The sequence below is a fragment of the Biomphalaria glabrata genome, chromosome 5, assembly GCF_947242115.1.
Source record: "Biomphalaria glabrata chromosome 5, xgBioGlab47.1, whole genome shotgun sequence".
Classification (NCBI taxonomy): Eukaryota; Metazoa; Mollusca; class Gastropoda; family Planorbidae; genus Biomphalaria; species Biomphalaria glabrata.
Genome location: NC_074715.1, coordinates 2,462,961 through 2,481,260, shown reverse-complemented (window position 1 = coordinate 2,481,260; position 18,300 = coordinate 2,462,961). Strand labels below are relative to the sequence as shown.

The following is an 18,300-nucleotide window of genomic DNA, read 5'->3' as shown; positions in this document are numbered from 1 at the left end:
AAATCTGTGTTATTAGAAACATTTTGTAAATAGTCCTTTTTAGAGCAATGTCATATTTTTAGCTTTTTTCAACGCGCTAATATCATATTACTTGTTGGGAAAGTGGGAGGGACAGAAAGAAGGGGGATATCTGGGTGAATGTCACCGTGATCGCTTTTTTAAATGCATTTTATTTCTAAAGAGAAGTTGTGAGTCTTAAATTCGAATGGACTCGAGGGCCGAAGCTTCTACTTTATAATATAAACCGCTGTGCCAGCGAAGCGCTTATGAAAATAGAAGGTTTTATAGTTACCTTTTATATCAAACTTTTTTAGCGGCGATCTAATTCTCAACGCAAACTATCACCTTCACCTATTAGATTGTCTGTTGGACACAAAGTATAAAGGGGAATAATTCAACTTGTACCACCACATCTTTGAAGTACAATTTTTTTTCCTATTTTGATATCAATTTTTTTTTTTTAAAGTTAATTACTAATAGTTTTTATTAACTATTTATTGAATTTAAAAAAGAATATTATTCTTTTGTCAGGTACAAGAAATAATTGTGCAAAATTTCAACTTTATCCAAGATTTGTGTATAGGAGAATTAGCGTGTACTAACTTTTTACATGACAGACGGACAGACAGACTCACAGACGGATTTCAAATCCATGCGTTTGTAATTAAATTAAAAATAATAAATGCTGGACATGTACGACATAAAACAGGTTGAGATACAAGTTTTATTTTTACTTTGTTTTTAATTTAAAATTAACATTTCATCTCATCTTTTTAACTGCATACATAGATTACGGACAAACGGATATACAGCTAATGATATACAGCTAATGATATACAGCTAATGATGTACAGCTAATGATACACAGCTAATGATATAAAGCTAATGATATACAGCTAATGATACACAGATAATGATACACAGCTAATGATACACAGCTAATGATACACAGCTAATGATATACAGCTAATGATATACAGCTAATGGTATACAGCTAATGGTATACAGCTAATGATATACAGCTAATGGTATACAGCTAATGATATACAGCTAATGGTATACAGCTAATGATATACAGCTAATGATATACAGCTAATGATACACAGCTAATGATACACAGATAATGATACACAGCTAATGATACACAGCTTATGATATACAGCTAATGATATACAGCTAATGATATACAGCTAATGATATACAGCTAATGATATACAGCTAATGATATACAGCTAATGGCTACGTTTCGGACTGTTCACTATCCTTATTTAACCTTTGCCCTCGGCGTCGACGCCGGATCAAAACTAACAGGGCGATGAGAGTTTCCAGGACTGCAAATAGAAATATAACCAGCGGGATAAGAAGCCTTTGATCCGGCGAGTCCGATGCCTTTGAGTGCCACTCAGCTTTTACTGTAAAACCAAAAAAAAAAAACATTAAAAATACTTTTTTTGTTAACTCTTTGGCTCCGCAACAACGCACAGGACGTTGATTTTAAAAAGGGGGAAAAAAGTCGGACCAACGCTGGGGGCATCGGCTATTTCAAATTTATTTTTTTCGTTTCCATTTCTCCAATTCTTGTTTTTTATTGCTTAATTTTTTATCTAGAATAGTTTCCCTTTGCTAAACATCCGGAATTTCCTTCATTTAACGTGTTTTTATTTTGTACGAAGTTTGTAAAGAGATGACAAAAAAAAATAACTCCTTTATGCAACATATAGAGCGAATGTTTTTCTTCTGGAAATTTGTTAATTTTAGACTTCGAAGCATTTTGTTTTACCCCGCTCCCTTCTCCACGAAGAAAGACTTCTGGTTAAGCGAATGTACAGCTCTAGTACACCTTTTAATAGTCCAATGATAAGCATTTAGATCTAGACCTAGAAGACAATGCGCAAAAATGTTCATGAATGTTAATTTATTTAAGATCCCGAAATGAAAAATCTCAGTTTCCAACAGGATTCGAACCCCGGACCCCAAGCGCTTTACCGCTCAGCCACCGCACCTCCCTAATAAATAAATCAATACTTTAAAAAAAAAAACATAGACACCATGTAGATACAGAAAAATCAACATTCGTATCCGAGGAAGTGATGATTAGGACTTTGGTGGCACTATGTCGCATCGGGTGACACCATCTCTTTCTACGCATTTGAATCAAGGTAGTCGCATGTTAGCCACCATCATTTATGTTTTAGATGTAACATACAAAATAAAAAGGATATACGTGTCTTCTGAATGGAAGGCCTAGATGCATGTGAGGCTTGAGGCTTAGTTGCATTGGAGGCGTGGCCTTAGTTGCATTGGAGGCGTGGTCTTAGTTGCATTGGAGGCGTGAGGGCTTAGTAGCATGGGAGGCGTGAGGGCTTAGTAGCATAGGAGGCATGAGGGTTTAGTTGCATGGGAGGCGTGAGGGCTTAGTTGCATGACAGGCGTGAGGGCTTAGTTGCATGGGAGGCTGGGCTTAGTTCAATGTGAGGCTTGAGCTCTTAGTTGCGTGGAAGATGTGAGGGCTTAGTTGCGTGGGAGGCTTGAGGGCTTAGTTGCATGGTAGGCGTGAGGGCTTAGTTGCATGGGAGGCGTAGGGGCTTAGTTGCATGGGAGGTTTGAGGGCTTAGTTGCATGGGAGGCGTTAGGGCTTAGTTCAATGTGAGGCTTGAGGGCTTAGTTGCGTGGCAATCGTGAGAGCTCAGTTGCGTGGAAGGCGTGAGAGCTTAGTTGCAAAGCGCTCGATGAAGACTAGAAATTTATTTCGGGATTAGGGTTAGGGTTAGGGACGCTCCTAAGGACATCAAAATCTAATAGGCATTATTTGGTGGGAACAGTGGCGGAGTGGTTAATCACTTGGCATCCAAACCTGGGGTCCTGGCTTCGAACCCGGTGAAGACTGGAATTTTGAATTTCGTGATTTTTTTAGGGGGCCCCTATGTTCACCCAACCCTGATGTGTACCTGACATTAGGGAAAAGTAAAGGCAGTTGGTCTTTGTGCTGGCCACATGACACCCTACTCGTTAGCCATTAGCCAAAGAAACTGATGACATTAACATCGTCTGCCCCTGTTAATCGCAAGGTCTGAAACAGGAACTTTACCCTTTTTTTTTCTTCTCTTAGTTGGGAGAATGAAGTCTGTGGTCGTTATGCTGACTACATGACACCCTCGTTAACCGCTTGCCCCAGAAATCGTATGCCCTCTAGAACACAACGTAAGGAAATGATGCTTTACCTTCTAAGCATTGATTGTGGGTAGGATCTCTGTGAAATCCAATTTTACAACGGAAGCACTTGGAACTAGAAGTGTTGCACTCCTCGCAGAATTCGTGGCAGATACAGTTTAGGCCGTGACTGCCGTTAACACACACTTAAACGAAATAGACACAAAAATAAAATGTTAACACAATTTGTACAAAGAGAGTTTGAGCTATCTAGAACATCACAAAGATCATGTAATGTCGTTTTCAGTTTATATTATTTGATCTACCTCAGGATTTTTCTACATATATCTAAATCTAGATAGTTAGATCTAAATATAAATGTACTATTTATTTTACTTTGAAAATTGTAATGGTCAACTTAGAGTTTTCCCCTGTGGCCAACGAGCTAGTAACCCTTTTCCCTGCAATATACAACAACTGCTAAATTTCTAGGAAAAATAATTTTGGGCCGGTTTTGAGATCTGTGTCCATGTTCCACCTTCCACATTGCTCCCAAACTTCCGGCCATACTCCATGATGATAATGTACGCTAATGATGATAATGTACGCTAATGATGATAATGATGTCTTTGTTGAAGATGGCGTTGACGGTAAGAGCGTTGTTGCGATGAGAATGATGAAGATTAATGATTATTAAAGATTATATTTAAGATAATGGTAATAATGTTGGTGGTCAATGATAATAAATTAAAAAAAAAAACTCACTTGTTCCACACTCTGGTGGGTCGCTAAAACTATTACAGCCCAAAGTACACTCCCCAGTTTGGTAGTGGCATTCTTCCCGATAGCATTTTTGGCTACACTTTTGGAGACAGTTGGGTCCATACATTGTATTGGAACATTCTGGAAAAAAAAGTATTAACAATATAGGATTGTGGATAAGTGGTGAAAACCGATTGGCTACCTTGGAGGCTTTAGTTCGAATCCCGACTCGAACAGTGTTGTATTTGCTATTGGAAGCTGTAAAGAGCTTAGTCTGAACTCTCTACTATAAAGACAGCGATATAGACAGATAGGTATACAGGTATATAGGCAAGACGTGGAGACAGTTGGAGAGACTCGCCCAGAACCGAGATGCCTGGAGGAAGCTGGTTGGTGGCCTGTACACCAGAATTGACCACAGACAGACATGTATAGATATGTATAGATATATCTAAGAGGTCAGTTGTCATTATTCCCTCAATTGAAATAACAACGGAATGCGAGGTGACTAAGTGGTTAAACGCTTAGCATTCGAATCTAGGGTCCTGGGTTCGATTCTCGGTGAAGACTGGGATTTTGAATCTTGAGATTTTTAGGGCGCCTCTGAGTCCATTCAAAGCTAATGAGTACCTGACTTTAGTTGGGGAAGTAAAGAAGGTTGGTCGTTGTGCTGGCCACATGACACCCTGCTCGTTAACCGTTGGCCAAGAAGCAGATGACCTTAACATCATCTACCCTTTAGATAGCAAGGTCAGAGAAGGGAACTTTACTTTTTTACTAGATGAGCCCTGTGAAGACTGGAGAGACGAGAGGACCTGTGTGCCAATGTCTGGATGAGAGAGAGAGAGTTTGGTGAGACGATACGGGTGGGTGACTGTGAGACGCGAGTGTGAGACGCAAGTGTGAGACGCAAGTGTGAGACGCGAGACAATAAAAGGGTCTACTTGATGTGTTTGTACAAGTACCTGTACAAAGTAAGTGGAGAGACAAAGTATTTTAAGGCCTGAGTTGTGTAAGTTAGATTTTAGAGACAGACATTTTACGGAGAGCGAAATCAGACCTGTAATTAGAACTCATGTTGGAAAGATTGAAACTTATGTATTGTAAAGTTGTATAATAAATGTATATAATGAACTGGTACAAGTATACTTGCCCTTGCATAGAAACTACCAACGCTTTAAGGAATCCGCATCATAACAGACCCAAATGTACAATGTTGAGTGGTACACAGTAGGCTTGATTAATGGTATGATACTAATAACGTGTACTGAATGTACTCTCAATAAATCAGGAAGGTGAAACCTAGGCTATTTTTAGATACTTTAGTATGAACAAGGTTTATACTAACAAATCAACACTAGATTAAGAGTGTCATAGAATTTATTTACATACAAGACAAAAACATTTAGGAGATTTACTACATGTCCATATAAATAATGTAAATGTTAAAAATTGACAACGTGATACACTTATTATCCCCCTTGAATAAACCATGTTAATAACTTAAATTGCAAACAATTAAATAAATAAACACACACACTATGCATCACGTATATGCTCCTCCAAACACCCCCCACCCTCCCACCATTGGTCCACAAATGTGTTCGAACTATAACGCTCTCAACAGGCTATCAGCATGAAAATTGCATTAAACAAAAGCAATAAAAATAATTTAAAAAAAAAACAATATACATAAATTTATTATAAAAATAAGTGCAGTGGTCATGCTGTTTGCGCCATCATCAGCTCAGATAATATGCAAAATATTTACGACTCAAAAAAGATTAGACATTTTACAGATAAATTAAACAATGTCCCGAAGCAAAATACGGCGATGCCATCACATTGAAAAAATATGCTAGAACTCAGAAATAATTTTTTTACAAGCTTATATCAACTCACTCTGTCTGTCCCTGTCTGGTAAAAAGTGTGTCCACTTTATTTCTCCCACACCCCTACTCGGATCAAGATGAAACTTCGCACGATTATTCATTGACATAGACTAGACATGAGTCAATATAAATAAAAGTAACCAATGAGAAATTAATTATTAGAAATTCATTATTTGGTTTAATAGCATCAATAAAAAAATAAGTATTCGGTATTCAAAGATATGGCTAAATGTGTCGGGTTTAGTCCGCTTTAATACTTTTTAACGCTATTTCTCCTTCACGCATTCTCCCATCAAGCAACTATTGATTGTACCTAACAAAACCTGAATCAATAAACAAAAAATACACTATATGCCAATTAAATATTGGTAATTAATTATTTTGTTTGATATCAAATAAGGGAAATAAATTGTACATGATTGGTAGATCCAGTTTTAAGGAGGGAGTTTTTTACTTTAGATAAGCCTTTTCTAAAGGATTTTTTTAAATATTTTGCTTGTTTGACTACCTATGCTAGAAGAAACGTGTTTCTTCCAGTTGGCAAAAATGTCAAAACGTTATTTCGAGTCTGGTGCATCAATACGTACACGAGCATTGGACGAGGTACTTAATTTTAATTTCGTTACTTGCTTTGATTGAACCCAAAAACTTGAAATTGCGTTGTTTTTTTTTAAATTTCATAGTGTTTAGTTGTTGTTTTTTTTCGGTCAACAAATTTACTTTGTTTAGGGCCTACGATTACCTAAGGCCGGCCTTGGATTCATGTATTATCATTAAAAGTAAGTGAAGTTCCCCATTCAGACGTTGTATTCTATAGGGCAGATGATGTGAAGATCATCTATTTCTGTGGCCTATGGTTAACGAGGGTGTCATGTGGCCAGCACAACGACCAACCGCCTTTACTTTTCCCCACCTATTTTCAGGTATCCATTAGAACTGGGTAGACACAGAGGCGCCCAAAGAACCCGACATTAAAAATCACAGTCTTCACAGGATTCGAACCCGGGAACTTCGGTTCGGAAGCCAAGCGCCTTACCGCTCAGCTACCACGCCACCATGTATTATGATTGACTACTAATAATTGTGCAGAAATTCCACTTGACCCGAGAAGAGGAAAAGGGAAGAAAGAAATCTTCCCAGATAGAAAAAGAAAATCTTTCATTCTTTCCTTACTCTGGGTGCAGTTCGGAAAGTCCCTGTAACCATTACATCCTTGGAGGCAGCTGTGAGTTAGGTGATGACACGTCATGTTTAGGCATTTCACTGGGCATTTCTTGAAACAGTTGATACCATGCGTCATATTTAAGCAAGCTGCAAGAGAATAGCATACATAAATTATTTTTTTATCTTAGTATTCACTTAACGTGAAACAATGACTATATGACAAGGACTTTTGGGCTCGCAAAGACCTTCCTTCAAGGCACAGAACCAGGAAAAAGAAGAGGCAGACAAAAAAAGCAATGCGAAGACAACAAACACAAAAAATGGGAGGCCCTGCCATGGCTAAAGACAGAGAGGAATGGAGAAAAACGGTTTACAGATCTCGTTTGGTTCCCCAAACAGACTAAAGGATAGCTGAAGGTCAAGCCTATATTGGTATATCTAGGTCTCTCGCAAATAAAAGCAAAACCTATTACTTTGATTAACTACATTACAATAATATATTACTTAAAACATTTTCAAGTCATTTTTTAAAAAATCAGATGAACCCCTTGATATATATATTCTTTTCGTATAGCCATTTAATCATGGTTAGGCTTCCATCTCAGTTTTTTCTTAAATTATGAGACAGTGGTACGGCGATGTTAATAATGATAGCGTTTTCTTTTTTTTTAAAGCAATGAACAGCAGATCAGGACATTATTATTATTTTATATTATTATTATTATTATTATTAATAGTCGACCGGTCGCGTAGAATACGCTGCTGTTTTGCAGGGCTGGCCTTAGGTCACTGCAACCTATCCGTCCGCAGTTTTCCCCGAACTTTCATAGAACCCGCGGTAATTCTCGATGTAAAAATTCTTAAATGAAACCATTTTATAACTTATAACAGATTTCCCGCGGCCTCCTGATTTACCAAGAGCTCCTGGAAATCTCCTGAATTTGCAAAATATACGAAAAAGTCCAGAAAATGTCCAGAAATTATTAAAATCTTTTAAAAACTCATACAAATGTCCTGAAATATTTATACAAAAATTGTCATTTAATATGGAAATTGCACATCCTACGCGCGATTACAGCTTTTATATAGTGACACTTTCATACTTATAGCATGCTCAGAGCGCTTTGTTGGTCCAATCTCATTTGCGGACCAGTGGGGGGGGGGGGTTATCTAGGAGTTGGTTTTCTGTGCTGCCTTTAGGCGCTCAGTAAACACAACTCTGCCCGAGTCGGGTGTCGAACCTCCAGCCCACTTCTAGGTAGCCAAGTCAAGCCAAGTTCAAGCGCACTTGGCCTCTCGAACACGCTTATGCAATACCCGTAATTGTGGAATCTAGTGAAAGAAGCTTCTCGTGCCTCAAACTAATGAAGAATTACTTGAGGTCAACAATTCTCGTAGATAGATTGAAACATTTGGTAATTCTTGAGAGTGAACTATACTGTATGACTTCGCTACACGCAAGGCTCGAAAAGTAGTTCTGTACGTAGTAAAGAATGAATAAAACGCAAAGACGAATTTATTTTCTAATACAAACTCTTAAATTTCACATATTATCCATATCCCTCCCTACCCAAACTTGGTCCCGCGAAATCCGTTTCGCATAGGGCCCCACAACGATTCAGTCCGCCGCTAAAACTACGTGGAGTAAAAATAAAAAAAAAGAGTGATCTATCCATGACATCTTGGTCATAATGGTTAAGTCCGGCCCCGATATTTTTTAACGGGTGAATACTACTTGTTCCCCCCATCTTTTTTTTTTTTTTGTATGGTAACTGTAGTTCGACTTGCAGAAATAAAAGAGTGATCTTTCCTTTACTTCTTGTCCAAGCTCTTAAGCCATAAAGAGAATTTTATATCAATTATTATTATGTTATTGTACTATAAAAGTATGTGAGAAATGATATCGGGAATTCCTGAATGCTAATTTGAAGCTAATTGCAGATGCTAATTGTACAAAAGTACTTGCCCATTGTGCAGTAAGGCGGATCGGAATATCCATTACAGCCCACGAGGCAGAGACCTGTAGTGCCGTTACATTTGCTGTCGAAGCAAGAACTGTTGCACTCTTTACTACAATCAGCTCCGTAATGGAAGCCGTCACACGCTGTGGAGGAGACGGGAAACACAAAACTGGCGTTAAGCTTCCAAAACGTGTGGTCGCGCTTTGAACAGGAACACGAGCTGAAATTTAAGTCTTTCACAAGAAAACGAGCACAATTGTATATTCTGATGGACTATATCAGTCATGCCCAATCCAATTCAACCTGCGGGCCAGTTAAATTTCCGACACTCGTGTCGCGGGCCATATGACCGTAAAGGTACACATAGCGAAAAGAAATTAAACTAAAACTTTTTGAATGGCAACTTGTGGATTTAGTACTTAGTCATTAATTCTTGTACTTACATGGTTACGTGGTTCCGTCCCGGATCTGGACCGCGGGCCGTAGATTGGGCATCACTAGTTTATATTAATTGGTGAAAATATAAAAAAAAAAAGTAAATTTAAAGCTACCCTTTCATATCTTGTAAAGCTCATACAGTTCTGCGGTGAACGAGGGTGTCATGTGGCTAGCACAACGACCCACCGCCTTTACTATTTCCCAACTAATTTCAGGTACCCATTAGAGCTGGGTGGACTTAGAGGCGCCTAAAGATCCCGAAATTAAAAATTCAGTCTTCACCAGGATTCGAACCCGGGACATCCGGTTCAGAAGCCCAGCGCTTTACCGCTAAGCCACCGCGACTCCTCTAGTTTTTACCAGGATTCAAACCCGGGCCCTTGATTCGGTAGCCAAGCGTTATTCCTCCTGCTGAAAATATGCTAATTATAAAAAAAAAACTTTTTTTTTTTTCAATTATTATATTTCTATTGAAAAATCAGAACAAACAATGTCGTAATTTAATATCTCTCAATACTAGAAATGAAGCTTCGTACTCTTTGTGAACTGTTTATACAGAATTTATATTAACTGTGTCTGTCTGATACAAAGTGTAACAAGTCATTCCTGCCACTTTCTATTCTCAGATTTAGTTTCATTGTGTCCCTTATATCATGGCGGAGACAGTAGTGTATGTTTAATGTCCCTACCACAATCGCAGGGCCTTTTCTTCTTCTTCTTCTTGAAACTGTCAGGTAGAGTTGAGCCTTCGGCTCTTGGAACTCTAGGCCAGCAAAGTGAACAAGAGCTAACTCTCACTGGCCTGAATGAGAACAGTGTACACTGTTCTGTCTGGCGGGTGGGTCAGACTCACGGCAAGAGGCCGCGTACACTAAGATCCACGCCATTTTCCTTTTCTATACCAGGCTAACTGTGCGGGACACGCCATTTATGTAACGGCCCCTAGAGGAACAGCGCCTGGATTGTGACAAGGTTGTGGGAGCTTTTTAACAACTCCGCACAGTGCAATGAGGATGCTCTCGCACCCCCTTAGGCACCCCCACGGGTGTCTTGTTTTGCTACCCTTTAGCCTAATCGTTTCCTCATACGATCGTTTCCACCCGGCCGCCACTATGAGCAGGGTAGCATGCCCAGGATCGCAGGGCCTTAAAAACAGACAAAAAGTACCTAATTAGATCTGTGATACCCAAACTAAGGCCCGAAGACCGCTGGTAATATTCGGCTAGTGATTAGCATAAGAAGAAATATCAGGCAATAAAGAAACAGAAATTATCACAACTTGTACTTACCCGTTTTACAGTGAGGCGGATCACTGAAGCCAATGCAGCCGTTATCACATAGGCCAGTGTTAATGTTGCATCCCCTGTAGCAATTTTTCGAACAGTTTTTCTCACATTCTGGTCCCCATTTTCCCATAGAACAAGCTAAAAATATCAGTTTTATTGTAAATATCATTTGTTTTTTGTCATGTCCTGAGGAGGATGGGTATATAATGTTTATTACTAGGCACATAGTTTAGTCTATGAGGCGAGGTGGCTGTGAGGTAAAACGCTGGCTTCAGAACCGAGGGTCCCGGGTTCGACATGGATTTTTAATTTCGGGATCTTTGGGTGCCTTTGAGTCCACCCAGCTCTAATAGGATGGGTATATAAAGTTTATTACTAGGCACTTAGTTTAGTCTGTGAGGCGCGGTGGCTGTTCGATAACGCGCTGGCTTCAGAACCGAGGATCCCGGGTTCGACATGGATTTTTAATTTCGGGATCTTTGGGCGCCACTGAGTCCACCCACCTGACATTAATAGCGAAAAAGTAAAGGCGGTTGTTCGTTGTGCTGGCCACATGACACTCTTGTTAAACTTAAGCCACTGAAACAGATGACCTTTACATCATCTGCCCTCTAGACCACAAGGTCTGAAAGGGAAACTTTAGTTTAGTCTAGATACGCACTGTACTAGACAGACTTTCAACGCGACGTTTTTATTGAGGACATGGGGTTAGAGATTATTGATGTAGACTTTTAGGGCTCTCAAAAGGATAATATCATATCTAGTTACTGACTTGACTGTTACCCATTCTGTATTAAAGCTCGTTATTCTGTTTCATCCTGAGAGGACTTAGTTACTGTCCATTGATCTTTGTGACGATATATGTTTCTTGTACGTACTCTCATACGCAATACACCATACAGCATACCCTGGCATCTAAGGATTATTATCAGGATGATGAAAAAATATGAAGTGCGGTGGCTGAGCGGTAAAACGCTTGATTTCCGAAACGGGGGTCCCGGGTTCGAATTCTGTTGAAAACTGGGATTTTTTAAATTTCGGGATCTTTGGGGAGCCTCTAAGTCCATCCAGCTCTAATGGGTACCTGGTGGGAAAAAGAAAAGGCGGTTGGTAGTGCTGACCACATGGCACCCTCCTTAACCGTTGGCCACATAAACAGTTGACCTTAATATCTTCTGCCCTATAGATCACAAGGTCCGAAAGGGGAGCTTTAACTGTAGAAATACATATACATACATCCGTTACATTGTAAAGTTAAAAGATATGGAAGCGAATGGTGAAAATATGCTTGTTTTATTCATTCAACAGCATACATTTGCCAGTGTGTAGCCTTGACCGAATTGGACCACAAATTATAAATTCATGGCTGCAGTAACCTAGGGACACACGTAGGACGTAATCATCTTCTTTTTAAACTAACGTCTGTATTTTATAAGATAAGAAGATAATATGAATTTAAAAAAAAACGAATCGGGTCTAAAGAGCCCTTTTTTTCTCTTGTAAAGAATGTAGACATCCATGGTAGACCCACGTCATATACTCCTGCCCCCCCCCCTTCCTACCGCAGGAAAATAAAAAATGGAAAGACAGAAATTAAAAAAAGATAAAAACAGACAAACAAACAAGAATAAAACAAGTAACAGAGAAATACAGAAAAGGAAAATTAAAGACAGCGAAAGAAACAAAAAATCTTTAGGCGCTCAGTAAACACAACTCTGCTCGAGTCGGGTGTTAAACCTAGAGTCCCCTTCATAGGTAGCCAAGCCAAGCTAAACCAAGCCAAGCCAAACCAAGCCAAGCTAAACCAAGCCAAGCCAAGCCAAGCCAATCCAAACCAAGCCAAGCCAAACCAAGCCAAACCAAGCCAAGCCAAGCCAAGCCAAGCCAAGCCAAGCCAAACCAAGCCAAGCCAATCCAAACCAAGCCAAGCCAAGCCAAGCCAAGCCAAACCAAGCCAAGCCAAGCCAAACCAAGCCAAGCCAAGCTAAACCAAGCCAAGCCAAGACAAACCAAACCAAGCCAAGCCAAACCAAGCCAAGCCAAACCAATCCAAACCAAGCCAAGCCAAGCTAAACCAAGCCAAGCCAAGCCAAACCAAGCCAAGCCAAGCCAAGCCAAACCAAGCCAAGCTAAACCAAGCCAACCAATCCAAACCAATCCAAACCAAGCCAAGCCAAACCAAGCCAAGCCAAGCCAAGCCAAACCAAGCCAAGCTAAACCAAGCCAAGCCAAGCCAACCAATCCAAACCAATCCAAACCAAGCCAAGCCAAACCAAACCAAGCCAAACCAAGCCAAACCAAGCCAAGCCAAACCAAGCCAAACCAAACCAAGCCAAACCAAGCCAAGCTAAACCAAGCCAAGCCAAACCAAGCCAAGCCAAACCAAGCCAATCCAAACCAAGCCAATCCAAACCAAGCCAAGCCAAGCTAAACCAAACCAAACCAAACCAAGCCAAGCCAAACCAAGCCAAGCCAAGCTAAACCAAACCAAACCAAGCCAAGCCAAACCAAGCCAAACCAAGCCAAGTGTACTTAAGCCCCTCAACCACGCATCCAATAAGAAAAGAATGTAAAAAAGAAAATGGATAAGTCACAAACTTGCCAATAGTTAAAAGACAATAAAAACGGAGAAAACTATTTTTATTCTCAGTGGTTCTCAAAATGAAAAGAGACCATCATAAAATATGGTCCCAGAGTCTACCATTAACGTTTACCTTGTCGACAATCTGGCAAAATGCGACCAAACATACACAAACTTGAACATGTCCCATCCATAGTATTACAGCCTTCATTACAGTGCTCTGGACAACTTTGATTACAGTCGAGCCCCCAGGTTCCTTTGACACAATCTGTTAGAGATTCCAACAAGTTTATAAAGAGCAATGGTTCTTAAACTGTGGCACGCGGACTCGTTGGCCATAATTATATTTTTCAAAGCATGCAAATGCATTTTTTGTTTGGTTTTTTTTTTAACTAGGTCTAGATATAAATCCAATATAAGTTTTGAAAGAACTATCGCTTTCTTGAATTTTCGGATGTATGGCCATAATTAAAGTAAAGAATAATTTTACGCACAGTCTGCAAAGGATCATCAAGTATTGATGACGCAAAAAAACTCTATTAAAATGTAATCTATATCAATGCAAAATATTCACTCTAAAAGAAGCGAAAAATAAACAATTTTTTCTTTCTTTTCTATTATTAGTCCTCGGGAACTAAGACAACACACACTATACTGTATCGTTTAGGTTGTGTCTTTTTTAAAAGTATATTTGAAATGCTTTTATTGTTAGAGAAATACTTTCTGATACGGTTTGCATAATCAATGCTAACTTAAACACCTTTTATTTTACAATCATTTGAAAGTAAAGTAGCTATTATTCATAAAACACTAAACCATAATCTTCAAATACCAAAAAAAAAAAAAAAAACAAGGTTACAAAGACAGTTAGTGTAGGGTCTCGGACCCAACATCTATCCACGAGGTGCTTCATCCAGGCACGTAAAAAGGCAGGTTTCAATATTATCAGAATGAAATTCTATCAAAGACAAAAATAATGGAGAAAAAAAGGTTAACAGATCTCATGTGGTGCCCAGCGGTCCAGCAGACTAAAGAATAGGTGAAAGTGAATGTGAAGTTAGATGTGAACCTGGCCTAACTAATGTCTTATTATTTTGACCAAAAAACTACAACCATTTGCATAAATGTGTTTAAAATATGATTAACAGTTGCCGCCCATAAAAAAGAGTGTTTGTTACTATTAATAGTGAAAAAGTTGTAACGTCGTGTATTTTTATGAAAAAACTACTCACATGTGATTTAAAAAACTAACTTTTTCGCTTTCAGAAAAGAAAAAATTAGCAGATGCATCAGAACTTTGAATGGTCTTAAATATTGTGATGTCGGATTTTCACTATCTTTTCTAGTTTACGAGATCTAAACGGGACGGACGGACAGACAGGCCATACAAAACTAATAGCGTCTTTTCCCCTTTCGGGGGCCCCTAAAAAAGCAACATTAATGAAACACTCAGACAGAAAGGCATGATGACACCATATTTTATTTGTTGCACATGTTAGGTCAGATTTGTTCATATACTCTTTCTTTCCTATAGAAATTAGAGCACCTAACGGGTTGCCTGAGTCAGCCATAAAAAAAAAATCTTAGAAGAGTTTAAGTCTTTTATTAACATGTATGACTACATTGACTTAGGGATACGCCTACGACGTAATCATTTTCATTTTCTAATGTAAGGTCTGTATTCTATAAGATAAGAACATAAGATAAGAATATAAGATAAGAATATAAAGAAATGTCAAACCTCCGAATGCTTCGAGTTCACAGATTGTCAACATTGGGCGATTTCCATACATTGCCGACACAGATATCCTCCAGATGGGCGAGGAAAGATATTTAGGGATTTGTACCATGTAATACGTCTTGTCAAGGTCAGTTGATTGGTCATTGTATGTGTAGAGCACACAGCCAGTTGCATTGTATAATTTCATTTTAAAATTGTTGAAACGATTGCTGAAGTTGTCATCTGTGAGATCGTTGAGATAGAAACAAGAAACTTCATATCTATCTATCTATCTATCTATCTATCTATCTATCTATCCATCCATCCATCCATCCATCCTTCCATCCATCCATCCATCCATCCATCCATCCATCTATCTATCTATCTATCTATCTATCTATCTATCTATCTATCTATCTATCTATCTATCCATCCATTTATCTATCAATCTATCTATATATCTATCTATCTATCCATCCATCCATCCATCCATCTATCTATCTAATCTATCTATCTAATCTATCTATCAATCTATCTAATCTATATCTATCTATCTATCTATTTATTTATCTATCTATTCATCCATCCATCCATCCATCCATCTATCTATCTAATCTATCTATCTAATCTATCTATCTAATCTATCTATCAATCTATCTATCTAATCTATCTATCAATCTATCTAATCTATATCTATCTATCTATCTATTTATTTATCTATCTATCTATCTATCGATCTATCCATCTTGCTTGTGAACTTAAATGTTAATTAGGTATATGTCATAGATATCATAGACCATAGATATGTATGAATTGAGCAAGATGGCTAGTTCGACCTATATCTAGTCTGAAGTCTATTGCCTAAAAAGTTGCGCATTTTATTTTTACAAGAAGGTAAAGTGTGGGATCTTAAAACTGTCCTAACAATTTGCCTGAAAATTTAACAGTTCATGTATATCGCGGAATTACTAACGCGTTGGTCATACGTGGAAAACTCGACCGTTTGACCGTCTTAAGTTAAAGTTTCTTAAACTTAATTGTCTTATCTTATATAATACAGACGTTACTTCAAAAAAAAAAGATGATTACGTCCTACTCGTCATGCATTTAGTCATGCATATTAACCAATGACTTAAATTCTGCCAAGTCATTGGTTTTCCTGACTGGCTCATGCAACCCATCCCATGCGCTAATAGCACTAGGGAAGAAGGAGTTTTTGTACAAATTTGTCCTAGCATATGGGACTAGGAATGTGCCTCTATCTTTGTGTTTTTCTGAGTATTGTATTAGTTTTTATTTTTGTATTTAAAATTATGGTCCGGTGTTTTATGTATAATTGCTACTTTACTTTTAGGTCTTCTGTCCTGAAGACTTTCTAAATTTAGTGATTTTAGTAATGATGTTACTCTAGTCAAATGTGAATATTCGTTTGTTATGAATGTTACTGCTTTGATTTGTAGGGTTAAGTCCCCTTAAAAATTATTAATGCTGTTTCTTCCTCACGCTTTCTCCGATCAAGTCGATACTGTAAACAATTATTTATTGTACCTAATATAACATAAGTCAATAAACAAAGATACTCAATAGGTCAATCAATTATTGGTAATTAATTACTTTGGTTGATATTAAATAAGGGAAATTACCTTTACATTATAGGTAGGTATGATTTAAGCCGAGTTCTTCCCCTTTAAATTAAGTTTTGAAATATAAATTATTATTATTATTATGAATAAAAACTGTATAATATTCATTCTCTGGCACTGGCAGGTTCAACCTTAGTTACAGAGAAACAAAATTAATAGTAGTCTCCTTTTAACTGAAAAATTATTTTTGTGAGGTGGAAGGTCTGCAGAAGTAACGCCTTCTGATAGGCAAGGAGAATCTTTACAGGGATAGGTTTAGGGCCTTGAAGGTATCTTTAATGTCATTTGTCATTATCCCCTCAGTTGAAATAACAATATGGGGTCCGGTTGCTGAGTGGCTTGGCAACCAAGCCTGGGGTCCTGGGTTCGATTCTCTGTAAAGACTAAAATTTTGCACCTCGGAAATGTTTAGTCCACCCAAATCTAATAGGTACCTGACTTTATTTGGGAAAAATAAAGGCCGTTGGTCGTTGTGACGACCACATGACACCCTGCTTGTTGACCGTTGGCCAAAGAAACAGATGCCCTTAACATGCATTGCCCTATAGATCGCAAGGTCTGAAAGAGGAACTTTACATTTTTACTTATATGATTTATTATTATTTCAGACAACTTCCATAATAAACAGCTTAATTTCCAAACTTAGGTTCCAATATTTTCTTTGTTTTTCCTTTTTGTTTTTTCTTGTATTATGAGATAGTGGTACAGCGATGTCAATGATGGTAGCGTTTTTCTTTTTTGTTCATTAACAATAGTTAAGGAGATTAACATCAACCGTTTTGTTAATTAACAATAGTTAAGCAGATTAACATCAACCGTTTTGTCAATCAAAATAGGCCTATCCCTGAATAATATGTGATCGGTTGACTCGAGAACCTCTAGTGGCGAGTATTTATATTATGGAGTGGGATTCACATTAATCAAATTCTGTGTCAAAGCCAGGTGTTGGTGTGTTAGTTTTGCGACTCGGTTATGGTGACCACGGTAGGCAGATTCTCATATTATAAAGCTAAACATTATTATTCTTATTAAAATTATTATTATTAATTTTATGACAAATTTAGATCTATTAACTGCATTTATATTGTTTCTTAAAGAGAGTTAGGCCACTTCACAAATTTTGTCAAGGGGCCTCTATATACTAGAAACCGGCACTGGCTTATAATGTCCCATATCTGTTACCTCTGTTGTAGAAGTCGATTCGATTGAGTATTGGTGGTCTCCTGAATGTAAGATTGAACATGTTGTCTTCTTCGCTTTTAAGGCTGGCACAGCCATGTTCTAAATATATACCACCTCTGACACCATCAATGGCTCTCCAAGGTGCACCCAAATATGTGTCGTATCTGATGGACGTCTGCTCAACCTCTTGCCTGTACGCTAGATTTCTTCCTGCAACAAAATATATATAAAAAAATGCAATATCTAAACGATGTGTGTTGAGTCTGACTTACCTTTTATTTTTTTTTATTTTTAGCAAATTCGTTTTAAAGAAAAACATAGCAATAAGTATTCCTTCACGCTACATAAAGTGTTTAAAGTTTCTATAGACCTATATTTGTCTACTGGTCAGATCCAGATATATACACTGTTTCCAGAGGAATAGTCAGTATCATGCTTTATTGACCCTACCAGTAATTTAAACAGTTTTCAGTAGAATAGACATTATTCAGATGAATAGACACTATGTAGATGCATAGACT

General features: G+C 38.1%; 1 protein-coding gene across 1 annotated transcript in view; it reads right to left on the bottom strand.

Annotated features, from left to right (window-relative positions):
* Positions 1-743: 743 nt before the first annotated feature.
* LOC106059061 (uncharacterized) overlaps positions 744-18,300 on the bottom strand; it is a 40,866-nt gene continuing 23,309 nt past the window's right edge. Inside the window, exons 11-18 of the mRNA XM_056028566.1 lie at positions 17,780-17,989; positions 14,976-15,197; positions 13,368-13,502; positions 10,657-10,791; positions 6,978-7,115; positions 3,916-4,053; positions 3,222-3,356; positions 744-1,412 (exon numbers count right to left, since the gene is read on the bottom strand). Of these exons, the coding sequence (XP_055884541.1) occupies positions 1,240-1,412; positions 3,222-3,356; positions 3,916-4,053; positions 6,978-7,115; positions 10,657-10,791; positions 13,368-13,502; positions 14,976-15,197; positions 17,780-17,989 (1,286 nt within the window). The 3' untranslated portion in view covers positions 744-1,239. The remainder of the gene's footprint in view (positions 1,413-3,221; positions 3,357-3,915; positions 4,054-6,977; positions 7,116-10,656; positions 10,792-13,367; positions 13,503-14,975; positions 15,198-17,779; positions 17,990-18,300) is intronic.